The sequence below is a fragment of the Telopea speciosissima genome, chromosome 2, assembly GCF_018873765.1.
Source record: "Telopea speciosissima isolate NSW1024214 ecotype Mountain lineage chromosome 2, Tspe_v1, whole genome shotgun sequence".
Classification (NCBI taxonomy): domain Eukaryota; kingdom Viridiplantae; phylum Streptophyta; class Magnoliopsida; order Proteales; family Proteaceae; genus Telopea; species Telopea speciosissima.
The window spans coordinates 43,088,530-43,106,721 of NC_057917.1; the positions used below are offsets into that span (position 1 = coordinate 43,088,530).

General features: G+C 38.2%; 1 protein-coding gene across 2 annotated transcripts in view; it reads right to left on the bottom strand.

The window, feature by feature from the left end:
• LOC122652334 (mediator of RNA polymerase II transcription subunit 27-like) overlaps positions 1-18,192 on the bottom strand; it is a 48,921-nt gene that overhangs the window by 11,206 nt on the left and 19,523 nt on the right. The window contains exons 3-8 of one of the 2 annotated variants that reach the window (XM_043846045.1): positions 10,900-11,374; positions 1,465-1,524; positions 1,311-1,379; positions 1,139-1,182; positions 857-1,062; positions 623-664 (exon numbers count right to left, since the gene is read on the bottom strand). In XM_043846045.1, coding sequence (XP_043701980.1) covers positions 891-1,062; positions 1,139-1,182; positions 1,311-1,379; positions 1,465-1,524; positions 10,900-11,374 — 820 coding nt within the window. In that variant the 3' untranslated portion in view covers positions 623-664; positions 857-890. Of the gene's footprint in view, positions 1-622; positions 665-856; positions 1,063-1,138; positions 1,183-1,310; positions 1,380-1,464; positions 1,525-10,899; positions 11,375-18,192 lie in introns of those variants that run through there. The other variant, XM_043846044.1, reaches the window with a different exon arrangement.

The window sequence follows — 18,192 nt, forward strand, 5'->3', positions numbered from 1 at the left end:
AGTCGTTTAAGGTGGTAAGGTCATATTCAACGGAGGCCTAGTGACACCCCAGTACGGAGGAGTGATATGATTCTGATCGAAGGAGCTAAAAGAACTAGTGGCAGACCTAAAATGACCATAGGAGAAGTGGTGAGGAAGGACATGCATAGGCTAGAGCTTGTTCCAAGTATGACCTTAGACAAAGCCTACTAGAGGTCAATGATCTATGTCGCAGACCCCACTTAGCTGAGATTCTCCTGACGAATTGGGCTATACCTCGTTCCTCTTACTATGTTTCATCTTTCATTTCTCTATTTATTACCCATCTTTCTCTCATCTCTTTCCACATCTTTTTTTTTTTTTGTTAAAACTATGTTTCCCATACTTTGTTTTATTTGGATCCATGTAGCCGACCCCATTAAGTTGGGATAAGGCTGAATTTTTTGTTGTTGTTTTGATTTATTTTTTGATGAATTTGCTAATATTATATCCTATGCTTTGTTTATTAAATATTGATTTTCTCATATTAGGTCATTACTGGCATAATTATATCATATTGTATTGATATGGCTTCTATGTTGCATAAGCATAATTACATAAAATTACCACTGCTTATATTACATAGTCATATACTGCATGCCGAGGCCGCCTTGGGTCGCCGTGACAACTATGCAAAGTGCAATATCTAGAAAACGGCAAATCCAAAACAATAACCCCAATAATATTTAGAACGTAGTAGATCACTAAGACACTACCCCTACCAAAGACGAAATTTTTTCTAGTAAAGAAGCAGTAACAGTTTAATGGCACCAGTTTCAAAAGAAAATGCCATTTTGGGTCTTTTTCTATACTCAGCTATAAGGCCTTGCAGGCATACCTGAGCTAATGATAATGATAAGCAATGGAAGTGACTACACTTCATCTGAGGAACACCCAATATGGTATGCTGTTGAGAGATCTCTAGTTGACAAGGACAATGGGGTTGATGAGCTTTTAGTAGCAGAAGAGTGCCAATAAGGTCGATGAACAGGAGGCAACAGTAAAGCTGATGCACTATCCATAGTCAAAAGCCGCCCACACTTACTGCAACACAGACAGCATCAGAAATCATAACGCAGAAGCAGTAAATCAAATCAAGAACACAAAATCAAAACTATACCTGCAAACTTTCGTAAACAGTGTTTGATAACTGCAGATCCAATCCTACAGAGGAAATTCATGCAAGCATTAGAGAAGTTAAGGTTAAATATTTCTTGGCATAATTTGCAAAGGACGTTTAAAACAGGAACCAAACTAGGTCATATCAAGCCCTGTCACACACACACTAGTACCAAAAGAAGATATAGTATTGTATCAGCTTTAATGCCAAGAAAATACTGCAACGCCTTGACAGCATGTTCCTATAATAACATCACAAATGAAAATATAAGTTAAAATGTATCCAGTGAAACAACGAAACCCGAAGTTAGCCACAACAGCTCTTACCGAGATGTGTCTGTATACATGATAAACCGAAAACCCTCTTGAATGAATATAACTTCCTCCCTGACAAAAAATTAATAGATTTACAGTGATCATAGATCAGAAAAAAGAAGGGGGGAATGAATAAGATGAAAATAATTAGCAAAGTCCACCAATTAGGAAGAGAGCCAGAAGCTTCAAACCTAATTCATTGTGGCTTTACAACACATTACTTGAATGGCACCCGCCATGGAACCTTGAGGTATTAACAGCAATAACGCAACTACAATATGAATCAGATGTCAGGATTTCATAGCCACTAAACACTAAGTTTTTGTTCAATACTTTTGTGAGGTTATGATGGGAATAATGTGTAGTATGGTCAATGGGAATATATAGTGGAATTGGTGGGGTTCTGATGCAGGTCTTAAGTAGTAAGAAGGGCAAAGTGTCCCACAAAACTGGTTCTGGTTCAAACCAGAACTATCTGGCTCTATGGGGAGTAGTGCTACCTTGCTGCATTGGCAGCTTTGGACAATTTTGGTTGCTACTTGGTGGGGCCAGTTTGCTAGAAAATCTTCTAAAAGATGTTGATTTAGTTTAGTTTCTATTTGTGGCCAGTTTCTAATTTTATGCTAGCTACTTAGTGGTTAGTCAATAGTTTCTAGGAGTTACTATTTCTGGTTCTCTTTTTATGTGGTAGTGAGTAGATGATTATTTTTCTAGAAGAATTACTAATTTTTGAGTTGCTTTAGTCAAGTCTCTCCTACACATGGAGAGTTACCAAATATGTATTAATGCTTCAAAATTTATAAATAAAAGTAGGGGGAAACATGCCCCACGGTTTTGGTATAAACATTGTGTGTGTGCTCTCAGAGATGCCAGCTATTATGGTGATTCAGCAGCAAATCCAAAGTGGGGAAGCCTTGGTTGGGTGGTGGTGAAGCCTCCTACAGGACATAGGGGTGAAACCAAGTCATAATCCCTTTTTCTTCCCCCTTTCTTTCCTACCACTTATTCTCAGTTTCAGAAAGCTATATGAGGAGTGTGTGAACCAAGGTATTCTGAAACTTTACTTTTGGATGTTGGATTCTACCATTATTACTTCTATTCCTATTGACTTAGTTCAGTTATTACTCACTCTATATTCTGCTAGCTCTAATTCTCAGTTTTAGTCTCTGCAACAGTAATTTCTGTTCACTTGTGATCTCAGACTTCCATTAACAATTCCAACCAATCCAGCCGTTGGTTCAAGCAAAATTTTTTATATGTTGTTCCTGTAAGAGTTTATATTGTAAAGGGTACTTTTGTCATTGGCTTGTTACAAGTCATATTAAGTTGTAATTTTATCTTTTGTTCTTTTTTTCCTTTTACCTCCCCAGGGAGGCATATGTAATTTCAAGATTGTAGTTAATGAAGAAAGTAGGTGAGAGGAGTCCATTCTCTCTCATCACAATTTCTCTCTTCTTCTTCTTCCTCTTCTCCTTCTTCTCTTCTCCTAGCTGTTAATCCTTGTTCCTTTGTTAGAATCGATCCATACCTAGTTTCTAACTTAGTATCAGAGCTGGTTTGAGAGTCGACCAAGCTCATTTGTTCTCTACACCTTTGTTTGGAACCCTAGAGAGCTCCAAGAGAGGCTATACCATGTAAAATATTTCACATAGCATATTCATTGGAGTTCTATTCCCAAACCAATATGTAGAATTCAATTGAAGCCCTCGAAAGGCAGAACCAGAGTTACTGCTAGCTTCTCTTCTCTTGGTTTTGATTCTCTTTCTGTAACGCCCCAAAAACCACCCTAGCGGTTTAGGGACATTGACGGTCCACAAGATCATTTATGTCAAGGAGATATAAACCGAAATAGAACCAAAACACAAACACATGTCTAAAATATATAGATTAAGACTTCAACTAAAGTAAGGTAGTCAAACTAAGCTATTACAACTTCCAAATTAAACTTATAAATTCTTAAATAAAGGTTACAATCCCTAAAATTAAATTAAACTCAAACAAATAATAAGTTCTTTTAAGATTGAAAGAAAGTGTAAAGTTTCTAATAGTAGTTGTTCTCTTCTAATCCAAACGATTCGTCCCCTTGGACCTCCTCCTCTAGTACATCCTCACATCTAGGTTCGCATTCATAAAGTTGTTCATCTGAAAAGTGGCGAGGGTAAACTTCGAAAAAAGCTTAGCAAGTAAATCCACAACTACGCAGGTGTGAAAAACATGCACAAATAATACAAAATGTAAAGACATACAATAATATGTATATATGGATCCGAAAAAAAAAAACAAAACAAAATGATCATAACCATATTTGCTTATCACCACTACTGTAATGAAAAGTATATATGACAACAATCAACGAAAGATATATCGAAAGAACGTAAAATAACTCCCTAATGGACTAGTGTGAGCTAGTTACCATACACTGGTCAAAGCCTTCATGATAGCGGCGTATGTATTCCAGCTATAATCAACTACAACACCACTGTCCCCTCTCAACATCAAGGGAAAAAACAAAACAAAATGATCATAACCATATTTGCTTATCACCACTACTGTAATGAAAAGTATATATGACAACAATCAACGAAAGATATATCGAAAGAACGTAAAATAACAAACACATCACTCCCTAATGGACTAGTGTGAGCTAGTTACCATACACTGGTCAAAGCCTTCATGATAGCGGCGTATGAATTCCAGCTATAATCAACTACAACACCATTGTCCCCTCTCAACATCAAGAAACTAATGGAGAAACTAGTGACCAAACTTGCCCCAGCCCTCCTAGAGAGTTTTTGATCATCTCCCTCTTTCTAGTAGTCCATATAGCTCCAATAAGGGTAAGCTCGTAGCTCAAAAACCCGCCGACTTATCCTTACCCCAACACTTCAACTCATGTCGGTAAGGTAACAGAAAAGAACATCCATGCTTATACATAAAGCTATACAACAAGTCCAGAACTTAGGGTTTGCAACTCCCTATATTCCAAACACTAAAACGTTTAGTCAAGAGTTGTAAAAGAAAAAATAAAAAAAACTTAGAAATAAATCAAATTTCATCAACATATCATGCCAAAGAATGTAATACATAAATCGAGAAGACTTGGCAAAATCTTCGCACAAAGTTGTCATCAAGCATCTTCAATTCCAATAGAATATAAATTGGTAAATCAAATAAAAAATCAGATTTAAATGCATCATCCAAAAATATCATGCATTAGGTTATAATCATGAAGAATCATTTATAGACCTTCATCATACTATCAATAAATAGGCATTGGATTCATTAGTCTATAAACATGACATTATTAAAATTCTGCTCACACATATGTGAATTAAATCATAAGGAAATCACCATTCCTTGCAAGCAATCATGTGTGAACAATTTAATTCAATAAAAAGCACGAATAAAATATGTTTTTGGCATGATAAATCTCAATCTAAAACTAAATTCCAGATTTAAAACAAGGTTTCAAAACAGATTTTATATGTAAGGAAAATATCAAGTATAATGGCTGAAGATCTACCCTACCCACCTTGTGTGAAGCGACTAGGGTTTCTATAAGTGATCTCAAATCAATGCTTCAATGATGTTGATATATCTCTTCCTAATTCAAAATCATTTTAATGGAGTCCTATGATTAAGGTAATGATGAAATCAACATCAATGTATTGCTTAAACTCGGATTTGAGAAACACAGATTTTTGACAGAATGACCTACCTTCAGTAAATCAGCGATATCTCTCTGCTCCGATCTCCGTTTGGGCTGATTCAACTTGGGTTGCGAAGATAAGAGATGAGGCTACGTTTTATCGTGAAATAAGATTTTCCTAATTCGGCTCCGAAAAAGGTCGAAATTGGACGTCAAGTAGCTGGTTCTGCACAGTCCGAATCTCCTTCTTCTCCTTCCTTCCTTCTTCTTCTTCATCTCTTCTTCTTCTTCTCTTCCTCTAAATAGTCAACGAATTTTCCTCTCTCCCTCTCTCTCTCTCTCTCTCTCTCTCAAATTTATGATAAAAGGAATGAGGATTGGGATTTAGTTATGGGGATTTAATCCTAACAAGAAAGAAAGTGGGAAGAATCCAATTTTGTCTCTAACTACATCTATTTACTTGCCCTCCAATGAAAATATTTTAAAAGGAATCTTTACTTGAAATTTTTAAATTAAAATTTCAGATTAGGTAATTTAATTTTAGCTAAAATTCCTTTTTTGTTGGGATTTTATTTTATGAAAACTTTCTTTCTCCAAGTTTGAGTTTCTAGCCAATTAGAGATTGCCACCTCACCTTTCCTTATCAATCCATAATTCTTCCCTAGTTAAAATCTAAGACCTCCCAAGTTAGAATCGTGGAAGCCCATTCTAAGCCCTATAAAATTATTAAAAACTAAAATATTTAATTGCACCTCTAAAGAATAGAACCTTAGACCTCTAACAAATTGAATTAAATGTTTAAGCACTAGGTTAGGTTACTAACTATGAATTATTTTCCAAATCAAATTATATATGTTATAAGTAAAACTCTAATTCTACACTTAGGCAAGGAATAAACTCAAAATGAGGGTGTTACACTAGGGCACACTACTTACCATGCATGCATGTGTGCACCTCCAGCTAGTCCAAGTTCCTACACTTCAACTTGCCCTAATCCTGCATTAGGTAAAAAGACCAAATTACCCCTAGTCCAAAATCAGGGTATTACACTTTCATTCCACCTCCATTTGTAATGAGACCAAGCTCATTTGGATCGCCCAAGGGTGCTCTTTTAAGCCCCCCTAGGGACTCGGTTGGTGAAGTGAGATGGTTGAAGGCACAGCTCACTCTATTTTGTTCTAGCTTTGGGGGGTTGACTTTTTATTCTTTTGGAATTTTATTTTTTAACTATTTTTATTGGATTAAAATAGGAGGTATTTACTTATTTATGAATATTATCTAAGTAAATAAAATAACAAATACAAAAACATTTGACAACTATGCTCCATAATGAAGTCTAACTTCGAGCCAAGAATAATCCAACAGTAAATCAGATTGAACAGAAAAAAAATGAGAGCAATCAAAGGAAAAATCTGTAACCCAAATTAGCTGAAATTTCTAGTTGAATGGTCTATTCTGATGGTAGAATAGAAAGTTTGGACAGATTCTGATAACATTATAGCCGTATTCTGAGCAAGGTTCGAAAACTCGGGTAATGTAGTCCTAGAATAGGAATTAATCCCACTAGGAACCAAGTATAACCAAGCTTAGAGTAAGCCTGCTGTTTAGGGCTGATTAGGGGCTGTTTTAGGGCAAAATTAGGGTTTAGGATGGGAATTTGGGAATGGGGTTTATAGGGTCATTATGATATAAAAATATCTGGATTTGGTTAGGTTTCAAAATTCTGCAGATTTAGGGTTAGGGTTTCGGGTTTTGTAATGAGGAAAAACAATAAAAATTATGGTTTAAAGTAGGATTTAGGGGTAGGGGTTAAGGTCGACTGTTAGAGGGACTAGGGGGAAGATTCGGTTGCAATATGGAAGGTTTCTGATGGCTGAATGTGTCCCAGCAGAAAATTAGGGTTTTTAGGGTCAATGGAGAAGAGGGATCTTAGGGTTTGGATGGACAGAATGGGCAGCAGCTAGGGTCGAGTGGAGATGGTGATGAGGGGAAGTTATGGTCCAAATCTGATCAGATTCCAATGGAGGAGCAGATCTGAATCAGAGTTTAGAGTCTTCTAGGGTTTATGAAAATAGGACAGAAGAGAAAAGGAATTGATTGGGGAAGGGAAGAAAGGATAAACAGAAAATAATAAATTCAAACTCACTCTCGAATCCTCTAACAGCAGTTTGAATGGTTGAAGGATGAAGCCACCTTCGAAGAAAGATCCTCCCAGCCGTCCCGGCGTAAAGAGTCGCAGGATTCCACCCACCCTTCCACCTTGATAGAACCACAAGGATGCATAAACTCTTGAGAGCAAGGAGCAGCACAGCAGTAACCAGCCACGAAATCAGTGTTTTTAATTCAAATCTATTGTGGGGGAGCCTCCCACGATATTCTTATTTATAATAAAAGCCTAAGGCCAAATCCTATTACAACTTAAAGGCCTCTCCTTCACAAAATCGTGGAAGGGAGAGGTTTAAATCTAACTGGACTAATTTAAAACTTAAAATGTCCTAACTACCCCTACTTAACTTAAATTAAAAGACTCTAACTTAAAACAATTAATTTAAAAGAAGATTCCCCATTAGCCAATAGGATATAAGAACCTATTAACCAATAGGAGCTCTTCACTTAAATTAAACCCATTGGACCCATTGAACCAATTGGATGCAACCAATTTCAACCCGGTTCAATCTAAAAAACATAAAAATAAACTAAGTATGAAAATATAACTCCTAGGCTACGGCTCCCTATTCAAACCCTAAGTTCAGAGTTTCTTCTTCTTCTTCTTCCTTCTTGGAGCTGCATCATCGGGTCTCGATGCCAACTCGGACCCTTGAAAAACCGAGTCGAGTCGAGATCTCGGACTCTCCGAGTTGGTGCACTTTTCTTTTCTCGACTCGAAGCCTCATCTCTGAGGGTTTTAGACCTAGTTTGGGTCTGAAACTTGGTATTCAGCCTATAGGCCATTTAAACACAATGGCACTATCAGATTTTGCAAAAACAAAGTCCAAATAGGAATTTCACTTAGTGGGAAAGCAAGACAGACACTTATGCTAGAAACCAGGACAGACACAGGATAAACACACTTATTTATGCCTAATATCATTTTAAGTAAATGCTTTACTTAAGATATTATTCATAAATAAGCAAATACCCCCTATTTGAATCCAATAAAAATAGTTAAAAAATCAAATTCCAAGAGGAAAAAAAATCAACCCCCTAGTTCAAGAACAAAAACTAGATTTTCGGCGGTAGGTGCAATTTTCAACTTTCTAATGCTGGGGTTTTTCTCAAATCTAAAAATTCCATAAATCTTATTATGGTAAAACATTGCTAAAAACCAAAAGTCCAAGAAAATATTCATTTGTTTTGATGTCCAAAACTATTTTCATTCGAAGCGATTTTGACAAGATTTGCAAGACACAATTAAGTTTGACCGGTACATAACTCTTTCAATATAAATCAGATTTTAGCAATCTTGGACTTGTTGCTTTAATCTGATTTATATTGAAGGAGTTATGTACCGATCAAACTTAATTCGGTGTGCGCAAATGCTGTCAAAATTACTCTGAATGAAAATATATTTTTGGACATCAAAACAAATGAATATTTTACCGCACTTTTGGTTTTTAGCAATGTTTTACCATATTAAGATTTATGGAATATTTAGATTTGAGAAAAACCCAGCATTAGAAAATTGAAAAGTGCACCAACTGCCGAAAATCCAGTTTTTGTTCTTGAACTGGGGGGTTGACTTTTTTTCCTTTTGGAATTTTATTTTTTAACTATTTTTATTGGATTCAAATAGGGGGGTATTTGCTTATGTATGAATAATATCTTAAGTAAATGTTTAAATGATATTAGGCATAAATAAGTGTCTGTCTTGTCTGTCTTGGTTCCTGGCATAGATATGTGTCTGTCTACCAAGATTTTACAGCAAGATCTCAAGATCTGGCACTCATATAAAGGACCTAAATGGGCATTTTCCTATGTCAAACCAAGATCTCGAAGATCTTGACATTTTGAGACTCGTAGGCAGTCTCGTCTCGGAATTTCGAAAAACCGAGAAACTCGGCGAGATCTCGCGAGTTCTCGAACTATGATTCTGAGAAATCCACTGCCACTAGGAAAACTGAAAGCAAACAGAGTTGCAGAGATTGATTAGCAGAACCAGAAATTCAGATAGAATAGAATCAGAAATTACGAAAAGTATCGGAGTGCAGAATATCAGATCAGAACAGTTCTTATTCATAGCAGCAGAATTTGAAACTAAGAGTAAGAACAGATCTGACAATCAACTTAAAAAAACAGAATTTCAAAGAGAAAATAATCAGAAACTACAAAAGAAAAATGAGTTCAACTCCAGCAGATCCATAGCAGCAACAGATGAGCAAAACAGAACTGAAATAGCATTAAGACAGTACAGCCGCAGGATGTGTGCGTAGATAGATCTGACCTGCAATTTCAGAATAGGGATAGATAGAAAAAGGGATAGATAACAGGCTAGAGATCCCACCTAAATCCTAGGCTCAGAATCGACCAATGTGAAGAGAATCCACTCTTCCACTAAGGAATCCACCTAAGTATTCACTAGCAATTCACCAAGTACACCCAGAATCCACCAGGTAAGCACCATTGAATCCACAGCACCAAATTTTTTTTTTTTAAAAAAAAAAAAAAAACTGAATAGTATATTTCTTCCAATCGATATGAGGGCCTGCAGGCCAGTAGAGGTGTTTATAGCTACACCAAAAGCTTCTGGTTGGCTTAGGAAAGAGCTTACTTCATCCAATGAATAGGAAATAAGATATTCCATCATCCATAGTTGTCATTGCGTCTAGATGACCCAAGGCATTGGAGGGGGCGTGGACACAAGGTGACACCATCAAAGCGACCAAGGCGCCCTCCTAGGCGACCAAGGCGTCTGGATGCCTACACGTCACTAGGCGACAGCCTAGACAATTGGAAAGCTCCAAACTAACCTAATACAGTAACAATCAATAAGAAAAGAAGAGCCAACTCAGCTTGGAATAAAATAATCCAAAACCAGGATAAAATTTACAAAAAATAATAAAGAAACTAATCTTCTAAAAAACTTCACAACCAATCTCATATTTACCTCCTACCCGAATTTTAGCTCCATTTAAGTGGCCAAATACAATTGAAACCCATTGGACCTAAGGCCCAACACATATGTAACCCATCCCAAAGCTTATTTCCACTACAATAAGCTCACCTTGGTGATTTATCTGCATCACTCCAGTTTCCTAACTAAGACAGGAATTCAGCTTCCCATTTGAATCAGAATTCTTCGATCTTCCAAAATTAGACGGGGATTTCAACTCTCTTTTCGTAGTTGAAGTAGGATTCTGAGTAACTCTTTTTATTTGATTCCAAATTGAAAATTCGTTTCCCAATTGGATTAGGAAAACCTCTTTCAATATCCTAGTAGGACTAGGATTCTCCCCAAGACTCCATATTAGAGTAGTATTTCTTTTAATAGTACACTAGGATTGAAGAACAAGAGTCCTTCACAAGACAGGGTAGTAACTTTCCACAGCTTCAATTCTTCAACTTCCTAATAGTAATGGACGACTTTCGGTTTTCATACGGTTCACATTATTCGAGCTGAAACACTGCTCATCCTATTTCCTTATCGTTTGTGGATCCAATAACAATCAACTAGAAAATTAGTTCATCTTAATTGGTATCATGGAAAACTATCAACCTATAGAGAACCATATAAATGGCAAAATGTGTCAAATAAATCATAGCATTGAGAAACAGATATTGACATCTGGTTGAATTACTACCTCATCAGGAGAAAAGAATGCTACTGCATCAGGATCAATAGAACCAGGTGGATGCAATGATACTATCGCTCTGAAAACACAAGGCACCACCAACTCAACAACAGCAATCTGATCTGAAGCAACAGCTCCTAGAGACCCAGTTCTTAATTTATTTGAACTGTTGAAATTATGCTCTTTGGATGATTCTACTGAATTCTCTTTAGCTGAAGATAACAATGCTGAAGCTCTTTTCAACCAGTCTAAGCGTTGGTAAGTGAAAATTCTTACATTAGGCACCTCCTTTTCCAAGCGCATTAGAACATCAGATAATGTTTTGTACTCATTAAGCTCCTCTTTGAGACCTGCTACTGATGCCTGGGAACCGCAGTGTTTCTTCAAAGCTAAAGATTCTCCAGCAGAATTTTGGCCTAATGGTTCCTCTTCAAGATGGGGAAAGAAACGCCTCTTCTGATCGGTGAATGCCTTGAGAGCCAGCCTAAAATCATTTTAAGAGAAATAATAGAATGTATGAATTTTGGCCAAAGCCTCTCCAGCAGTATTTAAGCCAAAGCAAGTTACATAAGGATAAAGAAAATGGCAAATTTCAATTGTTCCTAAGTATGACCATGGAACTAAATCTCGGTCAAAACTGACTGAAATCTCCAAGTTATCTCAGTTTCTGGCCTGGTTGAAACCCAAGTTTCGACCCTGGGTTTCAACCCAGGGAGGCCCAGGGTTGAAACCCAGTGTCAAAACCTCGAAACAAGATCCGGCACGCCTCGGTTTCGGGCCTGACCGAAACCAGGTCCAAAACCGAAATCTCAATCCTTGGGTACAACAACAGACTTATCAACTAGCAATTTGGTAAAGCTGTTTCAGAATATTGAGAAACCAACTCTGATTCAGTATGCCAACATTATTTCAAAACCATAATCAAGAAAACAAAATGAAACCAAACCTTTAACATGCTATGGTTACTAGTCCAAGTTATATCTAATCCTACAATGCAATCTACGTTCAATTGTAGCTTCTTATGGTCACAATCCTAATGTACTTGAATCCAACAACCTTAACTCAAGTTTTCTTTAACCATCTCTTACCTTGGATTCTAAGACAATTTCTTTGAACTGGTACAAATATTCCTACTCGACTGAAATAAAAACAGGGAAGGTAAAGTAAGACCTAGAAGAGAAAACACTACAAGGTTTTAACAACCAAAATCTATGCTACTTTTGGTTGGACAAATTGAGGAAATTGAAAGGAAAATAGAGAGAGTTGTAAAGGGGGGAAAGGAAAAAAAAAGAAGAAACCTAAAAAACTTTATACTTGCTATGTTTTGCGACAGAGAGAAAATAGAGGACACATTATAGAATAACTTTCTCCAGCTAGGTTATGTAGAGAAAATAAAAAAGTAGAAGAATGGTTCAATCACCTTCCAACATAAAAATACTTCGATGTAGTGAAGAAACAAATTATAATGCTTCCTTAAAGGCCAAAGCCTCACTCTTCTATACAAACTAAGATCCCAAAATTACTAACTTGTCCCAAATAAAGTCTCCTCTGTCATCATAATCCAAGATGAGGTTGGTGAAAACAGTCCCTCATTAACATCGGATTTCATCCACCAAAAATAGGGGAGGACAACTTCCTCTGTATGATATCGGAAAATATGACCTCTCATTATGACTGAGACGGTCAATGAATATCAACCTCTGTTAGTTAAAACGCGAATAAAACGCCGCCCATTTTTTGACGTTTAAAACACGAACTGCCGAACTGATCTCGAAGAGTCAGCAAAAAAAGTGAACGGATGAAGAAAAAGTTTTAAACGCAATTAAAACACGTCTGCCGTTTTTTAAATTAAAAAAAAAGGGCTTTGTAATAAACTTAATTAATGGGAACTGAGTTGGTTCTCACCATCAATAGATTCAGCGCTAATGATGCCGAAAACCCAGAAAACGCTGAAGGTTACTTTGTATTGAGACTTGCACTCTATTTTATAGAGTTACAATTTTTATTCAAGTCCACCCACTAACGATGTGGGATTAAAAATGCTCTCTTGAGTGCACTTTTACAAGCGGCATCTGTAAGAGTTTAATGGTTTCCAAGCCCATCTGTTACAAGCAGCATGTGACATCTATTACACGTAGTATCCGTTTTCACTAATGGTGAACCTTGCTGCAAATCTTCCAATGGTTATGCCCATCTATTACAAGCAGCATGTGATACTTGGCTCAAAGAGATTAATAGGCCTTAATATTAAATAAAAGCATAAGAGATTAATTTATAAATGAAAGAATAATAAATAAAGTACCTGAATAATTGGATGTAATGTTTGTTTAAAACTTTGAATGCAGACATTAATTATGTAATAATTCTTTAATTTATGTGTATATTTTGTCATTTTTTTTATCCCGTATTTAGAAAATCTAAACGTTTAAAACGCATACTGTCTTAAAACACATTTGTACCGAATACCCTGTTTTTGCCGTTCCCGTTTTAACTAACTAGTAAGCACTGGGAAGGGGGATGGTAACACTTGTAACCCTTCTGAGTGGTAGAGTAGCCAAGAAAAATGCACCGGATGCGACGAGGATCAAGCGTACTGTGAGGATGATGATTGCGAGCAAAGCAAACGCAACCAAACACCTTCGGAGGCATAGTAAAAGAAGATGAGCCCTTAATACATCAAGTGGGGAGCGGAAGTCAAGAATCCGAGAGGGCATCATGTTGATAAGGTAGGCTATAGTCAAGACAGCTTGACTCCAGTACTAAGGAGGAACATGCATCTCAAACATGAGAGAACGAGCAACTTCCAAAAGATGACGATTCTTGCGTTCAGCCACACCGTTTGGGGCAAGAGTATCAACACAATTGGTCTGATGAATAATTCCCCGGCCCCAAGTAGTAATGTAGGATTGAAAGGAACCCTCCATATATTCCCTACCATTGTCACTACGAAAGACCTGAATGGTAGTAGCATTGAACTGTGTCTGAACCATGCAATGAAAGAGCTGGAAACAGTGAAAGACCTCACTTTAGTTGCACATCAAATAAATCCAGGTAGTCCATATATGACAATCAATATAGGTTACAAACCAACGGTAGCCAGAGATAGAGACACAATGGGCAGGGCCCCATACATCAGAGTGAATCAAAGCAAAGGGAGTAGCACTTTTATTATTTACTTGAATAAATGGTTCGAGTTTGCTCGGCTAAAACATGAACCTCACAAAAGAAATCACTCGAATAACATTACTTAAATAAAATAAGAAAAACTCTAGCTAAAGTCCCAACAGGAGGTGATCCAATCGCCGATACAAACCACTTCGTACTTTACTGCAGCCAATCATTTTCCCTATCACCAAATCCTGGAAAACACAATGAGAAGGATAGAAGGTGACTTTACAGTTCAGGTTGGCAATGATACTACTAATGGACAAAAGGTTGGTAGAAAAAATTAGGGACATGCAAACCAAAAGATAAGGATAGAACAGAACCCTTTTCCAAAAATAGAGAAGAGGGAACCTCAGCAACCGGAACCTGGTCTTTACCAAAACAGGGAGCATACTAAAAAATTAAACTTAAAGAACCAGTCATATGATCAGTAGCACCGGAATCAATTATCCAAGGATGGGATATGACCGATGCACAATGACCACCAAATTGGAAACCTGAACATGCAAGGTTGGAGGCAGAAGTGATTAGGGTAGAAGCACAACTGGCAGAAGACTAGGACAGCTACAACTTGGTCATTAGACGCCGAAGGGTAAGAAGTTCATCCAGGGAAAGAGAGTGCTAGCAGGTGCAGGGTCAGATGCCTCGGTGTGGTGAGCATGAGCCTGGTTAGAACGACCACGTCCAATGGAATTGGTAGGGCGGCCATGAAACTTCCAACAGAATTCCTTGGTATGATGCTCCTTACCACAGTAATCAAACTTGGTAGGTTCACTTTTAGAGGGAGGACAATCACCTTAACATGTGAGGCCACCACAGGGTTGTGAACTTGAACCTGAATAAAAAGTCGAGCGCTCCTAAGAGGTGGGCTGTAACAAAGAAGTGCAACGATTGTCCTCCAATTGAATCAGGGTGTAAGATTGTTCCAGAGAAGGAAACGGATCACGACTCAAGACTTGAGCACAAATTTGATTATACTCAATGTTAAGGCCAGCCAAGAAGTCATAAACCCAGAGTTTATCTTCATGCCTTTTGAAGTTGGTAGCATCAGTGGAACAGGTAGCCTGAAACTCCACATAAAAGTCTAGCTCCTACCATAGACCACGTAGCTCAAAATAGTACTATGATAGAGTGAGCTACTTTTGCTTATTTTCATGGATCTTCTTGCGCAATTCATTGACCTGAGCATCATTCCCTACCTATGAATAGGTCCTGGGCAGCCTTCCAAATTTTGGCAGCAGTGTCCAAAAGAAGGTAACCCCTTGCCCCCTAACAATATGGGGCTGCATAGAGTTGATGAGAAACGACATCACCAATGAATTATCTGAACTCCAATTCTTCTAGGACGCACCAGCAATGGTAGGCTTCTTAGTTTCACCTGTAAGGTACCCAGCATACCCACAGAAATCAACAGACAAGTAACACGAATAAAACCACATCAAATAATTACTCCTCCCATTCAATTTGATAGAGCTCACAGGGAACGTAGGATAATCACCATGAGTCCCACGACTCATTCCTTCAATTCCAGTTGATGCGGTGGTAAGGTCTATGTTGAAATCCTTGAATAATGGCTTAAGTCAGAGTGACTACAGCCGACCTTATTTATAATAAGAGAAGGAATGTTCTAGAATGGATACAACGACAATATTACCCCTATGACACTTTTACCCTTGAAACCCATATTACAACACTCCCCCTCAAGTTGGTGCATACATGTCAAACATGCCCAACTTGCTAACAACATAATAAAACAATTTATAGTTAATCCCCTTAGTAAAAATATCAGCCAGTTGATCACTAGACTGAACAAACGGAATACAAACGACTCCTTGCTCCAGCTTCTCCTTGATAAAATGCCGATCAATCTCAACATGTTTGGTGCGATCATGTTGGACTAGGTTATGGGCAATGCTGATTGCAGATTTACTGTTGCAGTAGAGTCGCATAGGAAGATCACCTGGCATCCTAAGATCTTGAAGAAGTCCCTTGAGCCAGAGTAGTTCACAAATACCTTGTGACATGGCCCTAAACTCAGCTTCAGCACTTGACCGAGCAACCACTGCCTGCTTCTTGCTTCTCCAAGTAGTTAACTTTCCTCCAACATAGGTGCAATATCCAGATGTTGATCTTCTATCATCAGGGTTGCCTGCCCAATCTGCATCAGTATAAGTTTCTACCCGAAGGAGATCGTGTGGAGAATATAGGATTCCTTTACCAGGGGAAGACTTCCGGTACCTTAGGATCCGGTATGCAGCCTCCAAGTGTGAAGAGTGAGGATCATGCATAAACTGGCTGACTACACTTATTGCAAATGCAATATCTGGTCGGGTATGGGATAAATATATCAATCTCCCAACCAGTCTACAGGGTCACCTTCCTTACTCTTCAAGTGTGTGTTAGGCTCCAAAGGTGTATCGGCAGGTTTACACCCAAGCATCCCAGTATCATTCAATAAATCAAGGGTGTATTTTCTCTGAGAAAGAGATATACCCTTAGCTGAATAGGCAACCTCTATTCCTAAAAAATACCGCAATCTGCCCAAGTCTTTGACCTCAAATTCTGTGCCTAAGTAGGTCTTCAACTTCTGAATTTCTTGTGCATCACTCCCAGTGATCACTATATCATCTACATAGACAATCAGAATAGTGATATGCTATCCCACTCTTTTGACAAATAGCGTGTGGTTAGCATTGCTTTGTTTATAGCCATTGGCAACCATGACTTTATGGACCAAACCAGGCCCTGGGTGATTGCTTTAAGCCATATAGGGCCTTCTTCAACTTGCACACCTTTCCCTGAGTATCTGGTGAAGCAAATCCAAGAGGTATCTCCATATAGACATCCTCTTCCAACTCTCCATGTAGGAATACGTTCTTGACATCAAGTTGTTGAAGACTCCAACCTTGGTTTACAGCACAAGAAATAATTACCCGAACAATGTTCATCTTTGCTACAGGAGCAAAGGTTTAGTCGATCCCATGGGTTTGGGTGAACCCTTTGGCAACCAATCTCGCTTTGTATCTATCCACTGTCCCATCCGGCTTGTGCTTTACTACAAGACCCATTTACAACCAACGGGTTTCTTTCCTTGTGGAAGAGTTCCCAAACTCCAGGTTCTATTTTTCTCCAGGGCATGCATTTTTTTCATCCATTGCCGCCTTCCATTTCTGTTCAGCTATTGCTTCCTGCCAATTGTTAAGAATCGAGATGGAAGATAAAGGGGAAACAAAGGCATCGAATGAAGGAGTTAAAGAATTATAAGAGACAAAATTCGAAATTGGATGTAGAGTACAACTTCGCTTGGGTTTTCTGACTGCAATAGGAAGATCAAGACTTGGATCAGAAATAGGCTTACCAGATGGATGACTAGGACTTGGATCAGGTACTGATTATGTGGGTGCAGTGGTGGTTGTCTCTTTGTGCCCAGTGTCACAAGGAGGGAAGAAAACTCCTTGAGGAGGACAAAAATGTTCCACGACCAAAGGTCTACACCTGATTCGGTTCTTTCCCTTGATCTCCAAACTCCCCCTGAATTATAGGCTGTCCATTCTGTCCTAGTGCTTGTTCTTGACTGCTAATCCCATCTACCAACTCAATAGTCTCGTCTTCAATGGTGGGAACATGTACATCTAATGGAGGTATCATAGGTACATCTTCATTACTTGAATTCTCCCTCTGAAGAGGTACCGATGATGCAAAGTATGGTTCAGACTCCCGAAAGACCACATCCATGGTGACAAAAAGTTTCCGTGTGGGTGGGTAATAACAATTATACCCTTTTAGTGTGGTGGAATATCCAAGGAAAATGCAGTGAAGCCCCTTCGGATCAAACTTCCCATAAGGATGATGATTTCTAGCAAAGACCACACAGCCAAATACCTTGGGTGGAACAATAAATGTGGAGGATCCTAATAGCACATCCAATGGGCAGCGACCAATAAGGACCCGGGAAGGAACCCGATTAATCAGGTAAGTGGCTAAAAGAATGGCATCTCCCTAAAAATGGGGGGGGGGATATTCATGGTAAACATAAGAGAGCGTGCCACCTCCAGCAAATGTCTGTTCTTGCGTTCAGCTACTCCATTCTGGGCTAGAGTGTCCACACAAGAAGTTTGGTGAATAATACCATGAGTG